We start from the raw sequence: 13,944 nt of genomic DNA, 5'->3' as shown, positions 1-13,944 counted from the left end.
TTATTTCTGCTGTAAAGTTGGACATTTTAACATGGGAGTCTATGGGGACTGACTCACTGTTGGATCCAGACTCTAGTGGTCATTAGAGGAACTGCAGTTTGTGTCACTTCCGTGTTGACTTCATGTTTCAGCCCCAGAGTTTGCCTCTTGCCTGAAATCTTAGTTAAGTTAAATGATTAATTTGTTAGAAGACAAAAAAACGACATATCCCATGAAAATTTAACGGCATGGCAGTGCATTGCGTCGCAACTTGTTTTTTCCAAATCCATAATATTCACCCACACTCTCTTTTAATTAAATTTTTCCAACTCTTCAAAAAAAAACCCATCAACACCCCGTCAGTCGTCTGTCCTGCTGTTATTACAGACATGTCTGAACCAGCCACCGTCCCTCGACTCACTCAGGACTTTAAATCTGTGATGGTCTGGGGTTAATGGGAAATGATGTTTGTTAAAGGCAACCAAAAACTGAAATATTAAAGGGGCACTCCAGTGATTTTACACTTAAAGGTCAGTTTATTACATCTCTGATGATGTAGAGAAAAAAAAAAGACATGAGTTTTCACTAGACAGGGAGGGTCAAATGAAATGATGCTACTGGTGGCATTATGGGAAATGTAGAATCCGGTGTAACCTTTACTAGGGTGTTTAATGCTTCAATTTTGACCATTGTCACATTTCTGTGATACAGATTGAAACAGGAACTGCCCTGATGAAAATCAATTATTAAAAAAAAAATCAGCATCCTGCTTTTTCTAACATATTTGTTTTAACAGCTGAATTAAAGTTGTTGATCCAGTCTGACAAAATCTGAAAACAATTAAATGAGAGGACATCACTGCAGAGTCCATAAGTTTGCCTTTTCTTTATAACGTGAAAGTTGTGTCTTGACACCAGGTCATTACTGGTATAATACAGTAATGTTCAGGGAGAGTTGCAGCCTGTGAGCTGTCCCTCATGATCTGTTGTGTGAGTAATGAGACAAACCCACAGTACAACACACAGCAGGAGATTCTGGGCACTATGCACCATGCGGTTAACAAGTTCAAATGTAAACTTAAACTACATTCTTTTATAAAATATAAAAGATGCAATGTAAACTTGTAAACTTAAACTACATTCTTTTATAAAATATAAAAGAATGTAGTTTAAGTTTACATTTGAACTTGTTTACCAAATGATTAGTTACATTTCTGATGACCTCCAGGACTTAACCCGTCTGGATTAGTTTCCCTTGCGGATGGGATGCTATGTGGGGGAGAGAGATAGTGTAAACCGCTGGTGCCGGGCGAGGCGTCAGGTCACTTCATATCGATCATAAGGCTGCCACGACTTCATTATCTGCTCCAGGGTCTTATACCCCAGAGGGGCTACCACTTTCCTCGACTAAGCAGACACTCAATGATAAGCAACCTGCCCTCCCCTCCTCCACTCCACTTCAAACACAAAAGCACACACACACACACACACTCATGCACACACACACACCTATACAGTATGCAGTCCTCTCTTGAAACTCTCCACCAGTCAGCTGAGTTTGGTGCTTCATTAATCTGTGTGCAAAAGTGCTACGTACAGCGGAATTCCCCCTCCCTGTTTTTAACTCGGAGGAAGTTTGGTGTTTGTCCTTCTGGTTAGAGGTTGTAGGGAGGTTATTTTGGGAATGGATTTCACTGATTAAAGAAAGACACTGCAGACTAAACTGACTGAAAGGCGGAACAGATGCAGCTTGGTTGCGGTTTTTTGTACCAGAGTCCGGAGCCTAAGCACTGTCATCTGCTGTTTGATTTAACATTCTTTGGGTTTAAATGTCATAACAGCAAGAGCATGATTTGTCTAACTGCAGAATTAACACAAACTCACGTCTAACCAAGAGTTCTGCTTTTTTCCAGATGAAACCAGTCCGTCTAACGTGTGGGACTGTAAGAACAGAGGGGTGAATGGCACCCAGAAAGGACAGATTGTTTGGAGGCTGGAGGCTGGGCCCTACTTTATGGAGCGTAAGTTCATACTTAATGATACAATCAAAAATAAATCCTTGAACTATACTGTAAAATATTTTATCATCTAGAATGTGAATGTTTTTTTCTGGTATACAAGTTTATACGGGTTTAAAGTTTCATGTACACTTTCATATATGCAACCATTCTTATGCTCATATAATTTAATGATAATTTCAGTACGTTAACCTTATATTTACAATTAATCTCACTATATGAGCTTTAAAGATCAATACATATGACACATTCAAAACACTATTCTACAGCCAACAATAGGCAGAGACTGTTTGTTTCCTTATCCCTGAACTCTTCACCGCTTCCTCTGCAGCCGAGACCAAGATCTGTTTCAAGTACTACCACGGAGTGAGTGGAGCCCTGCGAGCTACAACCCCCTGCATCACCGTGAAGAATCCAGCCGTCCTGGTCTGTGGCCCCGTTCACACTTGCTGTTAACATGCGTCTCGGGTAATCCGGTCACAAGTGGACAGCTCTGAGCTCGTCAGTTCAAAGCAGGCATTAGACTGTGTCTCCACAGTGATCACTTGCGATCGGATCCTCGCTCTAAATGCAAATAAACATGAACATCAGACTAGATGCATTGTTGTTTTTAGCCATACCCAGTATGACAGACGAGTATGTCAATGTGTTTGTGATTGTGAGGGAGAGAGAGAGAGAGGGAGAGAGGGCAAGGATGGACAGAGCAAATGACTGAAATAAGGTTTTAACCATTTGAAATAGTAAAAAAAAGTGGTCAGTGTTTATATTGTGGTGGGCCACTACAAATAAATCAAAAATAGGAAACAGAAGTGTACAAATATGTTCTGTGCATTATGAAACTGTGTTGGGACTAATCAGACTGTGGCAGAGGACGTCAGTAGAGTAGTTGGTCCTTCAGTGTGGCCCAGAACAACTTTTGCGTTCTCACTGCTACAGGAATGTGGCCACATGTGGCTCAGAACACCTCCACATGTGGTCTGAATGATCGCATCTCAAATGCATCCCCAGTGAATCTTGGATGCGTTCACAACTGAACTTAGAGCTGACCACCTGCGTGTGTGTTTAAGAGAGAGAGAGAGGAGAGAGGGAGATACTCTGTCTGTCTGAGATTCAGTCATGCACAGTCTCAAGCTTTAGCCCAGCTTTAGCATTGTGGGTAATTGAGTATTTTTTGACAAGCTGCTTGAAAGCTTACATATAACAGTGGTGCTCAGTGTTCAGTGTTTTTGAATGGACCAAAAATCAGGGCTGAATTAATCCATTAAGCAGAGCTCAAGTTTCTACCAGTTGATGTTTGAACTGAAATTAATATAAAACCAGTGACTGTCTGGTTGGCTGGACACCGGTCTGAAAATGGACAGTATCCTTTAAACAGTGGCCAGTAGTCATGTGAAGTTCATATTTACACAAAGGAGCCTCACAGTAGTTCAGGCAGGCAAGTGAGTCATTATATGTCATACCATGTTTCAAACAGTCCAGGTGATTGATGACCATACACTGACATATGACAGAATCAATCTCTGACACTTGGCCGTCCATATGAGAAATGTAATTTTTCTCTGCTACATCAACAGTGAGCAGTGTATCCTTGCTGCTGCAGCGCTGCCTGCTCACACTGAATCTAATTCCCTCTGCCACCCAGGTTGTCATCTGTATTAGTATTTAGATTTATGTGAATTCAGTAGGACAGGCATAGGTGTGTGTCTGTGTGTGGTCCCTGGAATACAAATTTGTCCTCTGTGTTTTTATCCTGTGGTGTGCAGAGTGTGTGTGACACTGTCTCCTCTCTCCCAGGTGGAGGGGCTGGCAGAGCAGGTGGGCATTGAACATCCTCGGAAACTGATCAGCTTTACTTTGACGGGTGAGTTTTTTTTTTTTTATATGGGAAGACATTTTGACTGATTATAAAGTGCATATTTAAGTGTCTCACTGCTATTCAGATAGCTCTTGTAATCATTCTCAATAACAAATCAGAGCTAATCTTGAAGTGGAGTCAATAACTTCAAGTAAATTTAACAAAGCCCTCCAAAAAACAGACCAGACTTTTGGATGTAATCTTATCTCCATCTTTGTCTAACAGCTTCCTTTGGGGAAAACCAGAGTAAACTCTCAAAGCTGTTCAGGAAACACAGTGGTATTGGAATTTAAAGAGGTGTTTTTCTGACAGAGAAAGACAAAGAATGTTATCAGTTTTCTGTTGAAGTCGGGCAAAATCAGATTTAACTTAATGAGTTTACAAGAACAAAAACTCCTTTTGCATCTTGCTCACCCAAAACCACTTTGCTCTGTTGACCGTCATGTATCTGCAGGTCAGATTTTGTAACAGAAGGCAGAGAAAAACGAACCAGTCCCTCTCCCTCGCCTACATATTTGGCCCTTTGGTCATAATTTGGCCCTCTGGTTATGAGACTGGTGTCTGATGTTTGGTTGCAGATTTGCGTGCCACTGGCCTGAAGAAGGGCATGTTTTTTAATCCGGACCCGTACCTGAAGATGTCCATCCACCCAGGGAAGAGGAGCGTATTCCCCATCTTCAGTCATCACGGACAGGAACGAAGATCAGCCATCATTGCTAACACCACCAACCCCATCTGGCATGGAGAGGTGCTTTACACACCGACGTCACTTCACCATCAGACACACTCTTTCTTTCAAACTATATATTATCAATACCTTAATGAGAGTGTACTCACCTTGTGTGTTTTTGCCTCTCTGCAGAAATACACATTCGTAGCACTAATGACAGACATCCTGTATATTGAGGTGAAGGACAAATTCGCAAAAAGCCGACCAATCATCAAACGCTTCCTCGGTCAGCTCACTATCCCTGTGCAGCGGCTTATAGAAAAAATACCTGGGTAGGTGACAAACATGTAAACATGAGTTCACACACACACACACACACACACACACACACACACACACACACACACACACACACACAGAACATACTCTATAAATCATTTGATGTGTTTAATGTCAGATCCCTCTGTGGTGTTTTCCTCTCTGTTTGGTGTCCAGTGTTCAGCCTGTCAGTTTCTCTTTGTGTCGGCGCCTGCCCACTGAACACGTAAGCGGCCAGTTGCAGTTCAAAGTGGAGCTCACTTCAACCGGGCCTGACGGTAAATCCGCATTTAGGTTGTATTTGCATTTTCTATATAAAATATATTTGTTTTCATAAACGTGCAAACCTGTTCTGCCTCCTGCAGGTGCTTCTCCTGATTCTATCATTGGCATTTCATCCTTGAACGGAGCTCCGGGGACTCCATCTGATGATGAGGACCTGCCACATCACCTTCCGGGGGTGGTTTCTTCAGGCCCCTCCCCTACCGGCTCCCAGGGTTCCCAAGGCATGTGGGAAGGTGGGGCTGCGGCCTGCGTAGAAAAGGACCTGCCTCTTGTTGGAGCCGAGGCGAGATACATGGAGCCTGAAAGCTTCTCGGGCCATGAAATGCTCCAGAGGTCATTCAGTGAGGGTCTGGATGCTATTGAGGCCCCCAAGGGTCCTGGTGAAAGACCCCTGGGTGCAGCCTCACCCAAACTGCGCTCTAGCTTCCCCACAAACACAAGGCTCAGCTCCATGTTGCACATAGATTCAGACGAGGATGAAGACAGGTCGGGGGCCAATGACATCTCTCCAGTGCCACTGTCACCGCTGCTGATGAACGGAGCGCCTCTAGATGTCGGCGGTCCCGATGAAGACGATCCATTTCCTGAGCTACAGCAGGAGCCTGAGCAGCTAGAGCCCTCAGTGCTTGAAGAGGAGCCCGAGGGTGCATGTGCTTTGGCAGAGGACATGCCCCCTGAGGTGGATGTGGAAACAGGTCTCGACTTGGAAGATGTTTTGGAGCCAGATGTGTTCTCCGAAGTGGAGGAGGCTCCTTTCACAGAAGCCGTGTCTCATAACACTTTGCCAGAGGGTGGAGAGCTGCCTGAGGAAGGAAGGGTCCCTGGCGAGGAACCCTCATCAGAGATTGACACCTGCTCCATGGCAACAGCCCCACAGACGGTCTTCTCATCATCAGAGAGCTGTCCAATCACACTTACCACTGCTGTGGTTAGTTCATTAACCTTATATTCATTATCCTTATCGCCAGTTATTTATAACATTTTCAGCACAATTTCTCAGATTTTCAGGTGACTTGAAATTGCTTCTTCCGTTCAAATCACTAAATCACATCAGCAGATGTCTGGAAGGAAACCTAAGACTCAAATTCATGTTGATCGTAGAACATCGGTTCTACGAGCGCCATATTAGTTAAATAAGCAACAACAGATTATGATTTGTTTGTTTATTTCATCATTTATTTGGCTATGCCAACACAAATGGTTCCATAACTGGACTGGTACTTGACTGTTGCTATGCAACACATAAACATTTTCCTGATCTGCACAGTGCACACTAGCTTGCTACTTTGTCTACATGTTACCTCAGGTGTGTGCTGAAGTATCCAGGCTTCTTCCCTTCATCCTCCTCTGATGACCAGACATCATTTCATTCAAATGTTATTTCTGGAAATATTTTCATCTTTGCAAAGTTTGTTATCTAACAAAGATAACGACCATTAATGTGACGCTGATCAATGGTTAATAGAACACCTGTGACGCAGAGTGACACATGTAGTTAAAAGTCCCAGTGCTGTTGTACTCTATATCAGCACTCATGGAATGACTCTCATCCAATCAAATAACTTGGTCTGAACTAACTGTTGTGTAATATATTTTAAGATGTTTTATTTATTTTATTATTTTATTTCTCACCAAAATGCACTGTGTGATGGTGAGTTCATTTCCTTATAATCATACATTCCTCACATTCATGATCGCTCACTATCATTCTTCTTCTTCACTGCCTTTGTTGGTGCATTGCTACATTTATTTGTTCATTACTGCCACCAACAGTCAGTTGTGAAACCAATATCAGGATTCTGATTCTGATGTGAATTGCGCAGCAGGTCTGCTTGCACATGTGAACGTACAGTATGTCCTTGTGTTTTTGCACCATACAAGCAAATGGAGTATGGGGTCATAAAAACATTGCTTCATTGTGCTACCAGTGGTCAAAACTCCACTTGGTACCTTTAAACACTATTCTGAATTCATTCACTTAATGAAACAACCATTAATTTCTACTGAAATGTAGGAGCAAGATAAAATTAAAATCACTTTAAAAGATTTTGATAAATTCTCTCTTATTAATCAGCTGTGACGGAAGACACAACTGAAATAAATAAACTTAAGCTTAAATGAATGTGCATTAATAATTAGTGCTGTGCAGTGTGCGGACTGTACAGTAAACATTTCAGTACCGTGCATTTTACTGATCATTTGTATCTTAAACTAGATGATAAACTTAATTCAGTCCCAGTTCAATTTAAATGGTACATTTTTTTTTCTCATGATAGCTCATGATATCTGTTTCTTAGTAAAATATGTGCATACTGTTCATCTATATGTAACAAGGGGCAATACAACTGAAACTAGCAAACCTTCTTGTTAGGTTTATTCTGAAACAAATCAAGGTGATCACTTGCAAAACTGCCACTAGGCTGGCACTCAGCATAGTCTGCTCAGATGGTAATGGATGTAACCTAGCTCAGTCTGTTATGCTGTGGCTGAGTGACATTAGTTTCTTCACAGTGCACACATTGTACTGAGAAGCAGTCTCCGCTGGGTCCTAGCCACAGCTGTGTTTGTGTCACAGTGCACCATAGTACTGTACTGTAGCACCGTCATTCCACTTTCAGTGCAGGGTGTAAAATATGTAGTTTTTATTCAGTCAGTTGGAGATAATTTTGCGTTTTGTCTGACTTGTCTTGTTCTAGTAGTGAATTTCTACGAACAGAGGTTGAGAGTGGGAACCAGTTTCCATTGGTTTTTGCTACAACTGTTCCATGTTGCTTCCTTTGAGCCGTCGCACCTACGCATCAAATCATATTTACATGAAGTCAAAAGTCTCTCAGCTTTCTTTTGTTGCCTTGGTGATGGAGTGATGTAGCCAGTGCTGCTCATGGTGTTTTTGTGAGCTGCCATTTAGATTGACAGACTTCCTGTACACTGACATTCTGTAGCAGTAGCAGTGCAGATATTTTACTGCGTGTGAATCAACTAGTGAGCTTAAGTTGTGTCACCACCACCCCTAAATTTATTTTCATTTTGTCCATTGCTTTTAATAATCTTTTTTTTTTTATTTTGTTGGATATTTTTAGGAAGCGGAGGAGGGAGCAGAGACGGCCATTGATCCAGGGGGAGATGTAGTTCCCAGCACCCCACCAACTACTCAAGCTGTAGACGATGAAGGCGGTGGGCAAACTGATGTCACTGAGGCTGAAGGAGAAGCTGCGGCAGCCAGCGGGCAGGAGGAGGTTGAGGAGACTAGTGTAAGGAGGCTCAGCCTGCAGGCTGCAGGGGGCGTGGCTGAAGAACAGGAAGGGGAGGTGACAAAGCCACAGGAGGAGGCGGGGTCTGCGGATTCAGAGCAAGTTACCACAGAAACAGACGGAGAGGATGGTACTCGGTTTAAAGCAACTCGTTGTTCACTTTTTGTAGTAGACATTTTTGTTAACTGAACATCAGTGACGTTCAAAACATATTTTCACCATTTCCACTAAATTAAAACAAAATCCCTCTGTGTTTTGTATGTTTTCTGTGCTCAGGTACCCATGTCAACGGCCATCCTGTACGTTCGCTTCCTTCTGTACGTCACGACATCCACCGATACCAACGTGTGGACGAGCCTCTGCCCCCCAGTGAGTGTGTGTGTCTGCATGCACCATACTGTTTGTCTGCTTAATCTGTGTATATCACCATCTGTGTGTAGTAGCGTGTCTTTGTGTTTGTGTCTGTGCTTGTATCCATGTGTGTCCATATTCACTGAGCGACCCTAATTAAAGTTACAAACCTTGGACCACAAATGAACCCTAAATCACTCAAAGAATAACGATTGACACAGCAGTTTCTGTGTTGAGTTAAATATTAAGACAATTATCAGATGCATTGCCTTGAAATTTTGTAAAGACATTCATGTTCGCCACAGGATGAATTGTAATAACTTTGGTGATCCTCTGACTCTTTCTTTAGTGCGCAGGCCAAAATTTAAATGTGACCATTACTTTAATTAGCAAATGCTAGCTCGCTAACACTCTAAACTAAACGTCAACATGTTAGCATTGTCAGCATTTGACTCAGCATCACAGACCTCCTAGCATGGCTGTAGACATTTTGTTAAAGTTCCTCTTGACATGTTTTAAACTCTGTAAAATCCTCTGCTATGATTAATATTTTGTTTAACATGGTTTTCAAACATAAACTGTGAAAAAATTAAAAACTGGGTCTGAAGCTCATCTCCTCTTACTTCCTCATTAAGAAATGTGGATCAGGCCTTGTGCCCCGCCTACCACCTGCTCCCTCCAGGTGGACAGGTGAAAGAGCAGAGAGTATCAAGATGGTTAGAGGAGGAAACATCAGAGAGACTCAGCCACATGTTTGAGCCTCAGTCAGACCCAGACTCAGAGGAGGAGTCTGAGACCAGAACCAGAGACTAGCAGATGGATCGGAGCGGTTAGCGCAGTTAGCATCTTTTATTTGTTTATGTTGTTTCTTAGCTTGCAACTGACAGTGGGTGACACAGTGTTAGCGGTTGTGCTAATGCATACTCTCCCTCTCTGTACTGAAAAGGTTTCAGGTTTATTTAGCCCCGCCCTCCGTCCCCTCAAGTTGACAGGATTGGTTCCTTAGGTTTGTGATGTATGAAACCCTGGCATTCTGAATCTGTTTTTATGAGACTGTCATTGGTTTAAACGAATCTTGTTATGTGTTTATTATGGATGTATGTTAGGTATGTCATTTATTTATATATGGAAAAATCTCCCATATTTTGAAACCTAAATGTTTCCATTGGTTCACTGCAGTTTAAGGTGGAAACTAGTTGAGGTAATTTTGTGAATGCGTTTCAGTATAAAATGTGCTGTAAGATAAATAAACAGTAAAACATTTTTGGGTTTGATGACCTGAATATGAAGTATTTCCATGTCTCCAGACAGAGTAGGGTTTCAAAAGCTTTGAGATTGTTCGTTGTTAATGTCATCATCCGTCATCAACTGTTGGCTTGTATTTACATTTACAGTTATGTTCCTCGAGGCATTAAACATTACCTTGTATCCACTTTTAATTGCTTCTCAGACTGGGAGGCTCGTATTGACAGCCATGGGAGGATCTTCTTTGTGGACCACGTCAACAGGACCACAACATGGCAGCGTCCCACCGGACCTCCTGCCCCGCAGGGCCTGACCCGCTCCAACTCCATTCAGCAGATGGAGCAGCTCAACCGCAGGTAGGCTTTGTAAAAATAAAAGTACTTTAATTTCCAACATAGTTTTCTGAATAGTAAATATTTAAAAGTATAGGTATATACTGTGCACAGTAGCTCACTAAGCCAGGGGTTTATTTTATCCAAAGTGGCTTTTAACAGACTAGAGAAGCAAAACAAAACTTGCGTGCTGACAAAAATGTCCACTCAGACTTATTTTGTTATGTATTCTCTTTTAATGGGACATTGCCTGTGGGTTTCTTTTTGTTTCTCTACATCTTGAGGTTTTTATGAACCTTTGAATAAACACAGGTATACAAAGACTTTGAATAGGAAAGTGCTTCTGTATTATTCTCTATCCTTTGAAAATTTTCTATGCAATCTACATACAATGTTCTAAGTGTAAATTTCTTGTGAAACACTCTATTTTACTATACTCTCCATCACAGATACCAGAGCATCAGGAGGACCATAACCAACAGTGATCGGACAGAGGAAGCCTCGGTTGACTTGTTACCTGAACCAGAAAGCGATCTAATGCCTCAGTCCATAGCTGGTTAGTTTCAACAGTTGTACTACAACAAATACACAAACAGAAAGAAATAGAGGTTTTATTCCTAAGACTGTGCATCTGTTCTGAGAAACAATATTTCTCCAATTAAATGACTGACCTCTTGAAAACAATTAATCTCTTGGAATACTATAATAAGCAATGAGTCTGAAAAAGCTATTATTTTATACACAAAGGTCTCAGAACAGCAGTACTCTACGGAGATGTTTTTATATCAGTGACATAAAATGCTAGATATGCTGTTTGTTCCACAGTCTTATCCGTACACTACACTGTAATGAAACAGATGTCTTATGTTGTCATGAAAGCTGCATACATTAGTGTCTCCTTGTTTCAAAGCTTGACTAGTGTGTATTGATTCTGTTGCAGAATACCGGCGAGAAAGCGCAGTCGCTCACGGCAGCGGCCGCTCGCGCCTCTCCCTGCTGCTCCAGTCGCCCAGCGCCAAGTTCCTGTGCAGCCCCGACTTCTTCACCGTGCTGCATTCAAACCCTGTCAGTCTAAGTTGCTTCACCTCCTCTTTAACCTTTGACCCTGTGCTTCTTTTATGTAACTCTAGCTGCCTGCATGTAAGATCACTTGTCCACTCCATAGTTTGACCCTTGAATTTTTGAGTTCTCATAACAGTTATTGAATGAGGCACTGACTTCACTACGTAGTGCTACAATTCAGTACTGTAACACAGCGAGTGTATGACCCATTACTGTAGTTTAGTACAGGTTACAAATATGATTAATGAGTTAGACATGAGTGATGATCAGTGAATGCAGTCATTACTTAGAGACAAATTTATCATAAAGATAAATTTGTCATAAGCAGACTTTGCCTCCATCTTTCTTTTTCATCAATATAAAATGCAAACAAGCCGCTTTTTAAAACATAATCATACACATATATTTTCTCACTAGCCTTTAATAGTATCTGGCTGTACAGATAAACAAAAAATTTCAGTTGAATAAAAATTCAGAGCCACTTATGGTTCAGATCAATTAGAACAGCAGTGAAAAAAGTCACATATTATAGAACATAACACTGATTCTTCATAATGTAAGTTGGTAACCGACAGACAACATCTCTGATAATCTATTTAATTCAGATTAGTCTTAATTCAATTCCTGAAACGTTAATCATGAAAATATTGGCTTGAGAAATTTCCTACTGTTCACATTGTCTTGAATTTTGACTGTCTGTCTCCTGTCTCACCGTAATGACCTCACCGCTCCCCCCTCTCTGCCCAGAGTGCCTACCGCATGTTTACGAGCAACACCTGCCTGAAGCACATGATCAGTAAGGTGCGCCGGGACGCTCATTACTTTGAGCGCTACCAGCACAACCGCGACCTCGTCACCTTCCTCAACATGTTCTCCAATAAGCAGCTGGAGCTTCCCCGAGGCTGGGAGATGAAGCACGACCATACTGGGAAGGTGTGTGAGTGTTTGTGACCCCTGACCTAGGATTACCTCAGCCCTGAAGACCATGTGCATCCAGTGATTTTATGATTAGAATCTCTGCTCAGTTCTCCATTAGTTTTCAGCGCAGCTTCACTGCGTGTGAAGATGTGTTTCTGTGTACACATAGTGGAGTTTATCTGTGCATGACTGTGGGTATGTGCACCTCTATGTCCAGCCCTTCTTTGTGGATCACAACTGTCGGTCCACGACCTTCATTGACCCACGGCTGCCCCTCCAGAGTTCTCGCTCGACTGGGCTGCTGGCCCACCGCCAGCATCTGAGCCGCCAGCGCAGCCACAGTGCCGGGGAGGTGAGAGACTACCCCTCACTGCAACACGCCTCACCTGGAGTCAACTTAAGGCTCACACAACGCTGCAATGTTTACAGAAGCCACTGTGAGGGCAAAAAAAATGCTCCATAGGTCTCTGCATTGTGGGCACAGACTAAAATAGCAAATCCAGTCAGCCGTGACTTCCAGTCCTTCTAGATCTATTTTTCTTTTCCATAATCTTTACTAAGGACACAGCTCGGGGATGGGCGTCCATAAGAAGCAACAACAACAGACAAAAAGAATCCACATATAATCAAACAAAAACATAAAGCATGACATCCTATAATGTATATATTCTGCTAATTGATTCTTCTTATGATCATATAAGAAAAAGATATGTACCACACTTTGGGCTGATATTTCTTCCTGGTTTCTCTATGTTGGATTGATAAGCATCCCTCTATCTATTGTCATATTTGTAGTGATATGATTTAGTAGTGATGTGTTATGATTACCATAAACACACTGAACCATAGTTAACTTGATAAACAGCTTTTGTTGCCCTGTTCATCCACAGAACTGGAGTCATTATTAGGTTCAAGTATCTGGTTAAGGTAGTGGACTCGGGATAGGTGTCCTTTCAGGACAACATTGGTGTATTGCACAGTAATGCAGCAGAGACTGTTTTTAAAATGTTCCTCCCTGAAGCATTCTAGTGTTTGTGGGAAAATCTGAGACCTGAGAAAATGACCAAATTTACGTAATAATTCCACAATTTTCCAGTTCACCTGTAATTTGTCTCCTGGGTTTAATTTTCCTGATATATATAGTCTATGACTATTTGACAGCCGTCTTTAATCTTAAATGCTGAGCTGGTTAAATGTTCATTGTAATGGTATGGATATATCAAGCAACTTCAAATCTATGTTGATTTTGTTGAGTTGACTTTAATGTCATCCTGGCCTGAGCAGAAACAGCCTGAACAGCAGTACATCTATGTCAAAACATATGTGAGCAAACATACTTTCATTATTTTTAAAGGGAGGAGAAAATGGCATTTTGACTGACAACGGGCAGATGAAACTGTCTCTGACATCTGCGGAAAACAGGAAAGAAAACAAAAAGACAGAGAAATAATCAGACAATGAAAACACATCAGTGACAGCAGTAAAATAAATACTACAGCAAATTAAGAAAGCTATTTTACAGTACATGAGCTCTGCGTTACAGTACCTCAGTACCAAAGAGCAGCAGTGCCCGTTATTTTTCTCACAATTTTACCTTTCTGTTACCCTAAACAAATACTAATACCTGTTATATTATTGTTATATTACAGCCCTGATCTAGT

At 41.7% G+C, this 13,944-nt stretch overlaps 1 protein-coding gene across 2 annotated transcripts in view; it reads left to right on the top strand.

Annotated features, from left to right (window-relative positions):
• The window catches only part of hecw2a (HECT, C2 and WW domain containing E3 ubiquitin protein ligase 2a), a 42,504-nt gene that overhangs the window by 12,291 nt on the left and 16,269 nt on the right, over positions 1–13,944 (top strand). For both annotated transcript variants that reach the window (XM_056389898.1, XM_056389897.1), the window contains exons 3-16: positions 1,892–1,999; positions 2,328–2,422; positions 3,791–3,857; positions 4,430–4,599; positions 4,714–4,853; positions 5,017–5,117; positions 5,205–6,052; positions 8,205–8,505; positions 8,652–8,744; positions 10,177–10,327; positions 10,753–10,859; positions 11,244–11,368; positions 12,113–12,298; positions 12,501–12,635. In XM_056389898.1, coding sequence (XP_056245873.1) covers positions 1,892–1,999; positions 2,328–2,422; positions 3,791–3,857; positions 4,430–4,599; positions 4,714–4,853; positions 5,017–5,117; positions 5,205–6,052; positions 8,205–8,505; positions 8,652–8,744; positions 10,177–10,327; positions 10,753–10,859; positions 11,244–11,368; positions 12,113–12,298; positions 12,501–12,635 — 2,627 coding nt within the window. The remainder of the gene's footprint in view (positions 1–1,891; positions 2,000–2,327; positions 2,423–3,790; positions 3,858–4,429; positions 4,600–4,713; positions 4,854–5,016; positions 5,118–5,204; positions 6,053–8,204; positions 8,506–8,651; positions 8,745–10,176; positions 10,328–10,752; positions 10,860–11,243; positions 11,369–12,112; positions 12,299–12,500; positions 12,636–13,944) is intronic.

Source organism: Seriola aureovittata, chromosome 11 (genome assembly GCF_021018895.1).
Source record: "Seriola aureovittata isolate HTS-2021-v1 ecotype China chromosome 11, ASM2101889v1, whole genome shotgun sequence".
NCBI lineage: Eukaryota > Metazoa > Chordata > Actinopteri > Carangiformes > Carangidae > Seriola > Seriola aureovittata.
The sequence above is the reverse complement of the archived record's forward strand: the minus strand, read 5'-3'. Positions and strand labels throughout refer to the sequence as shown.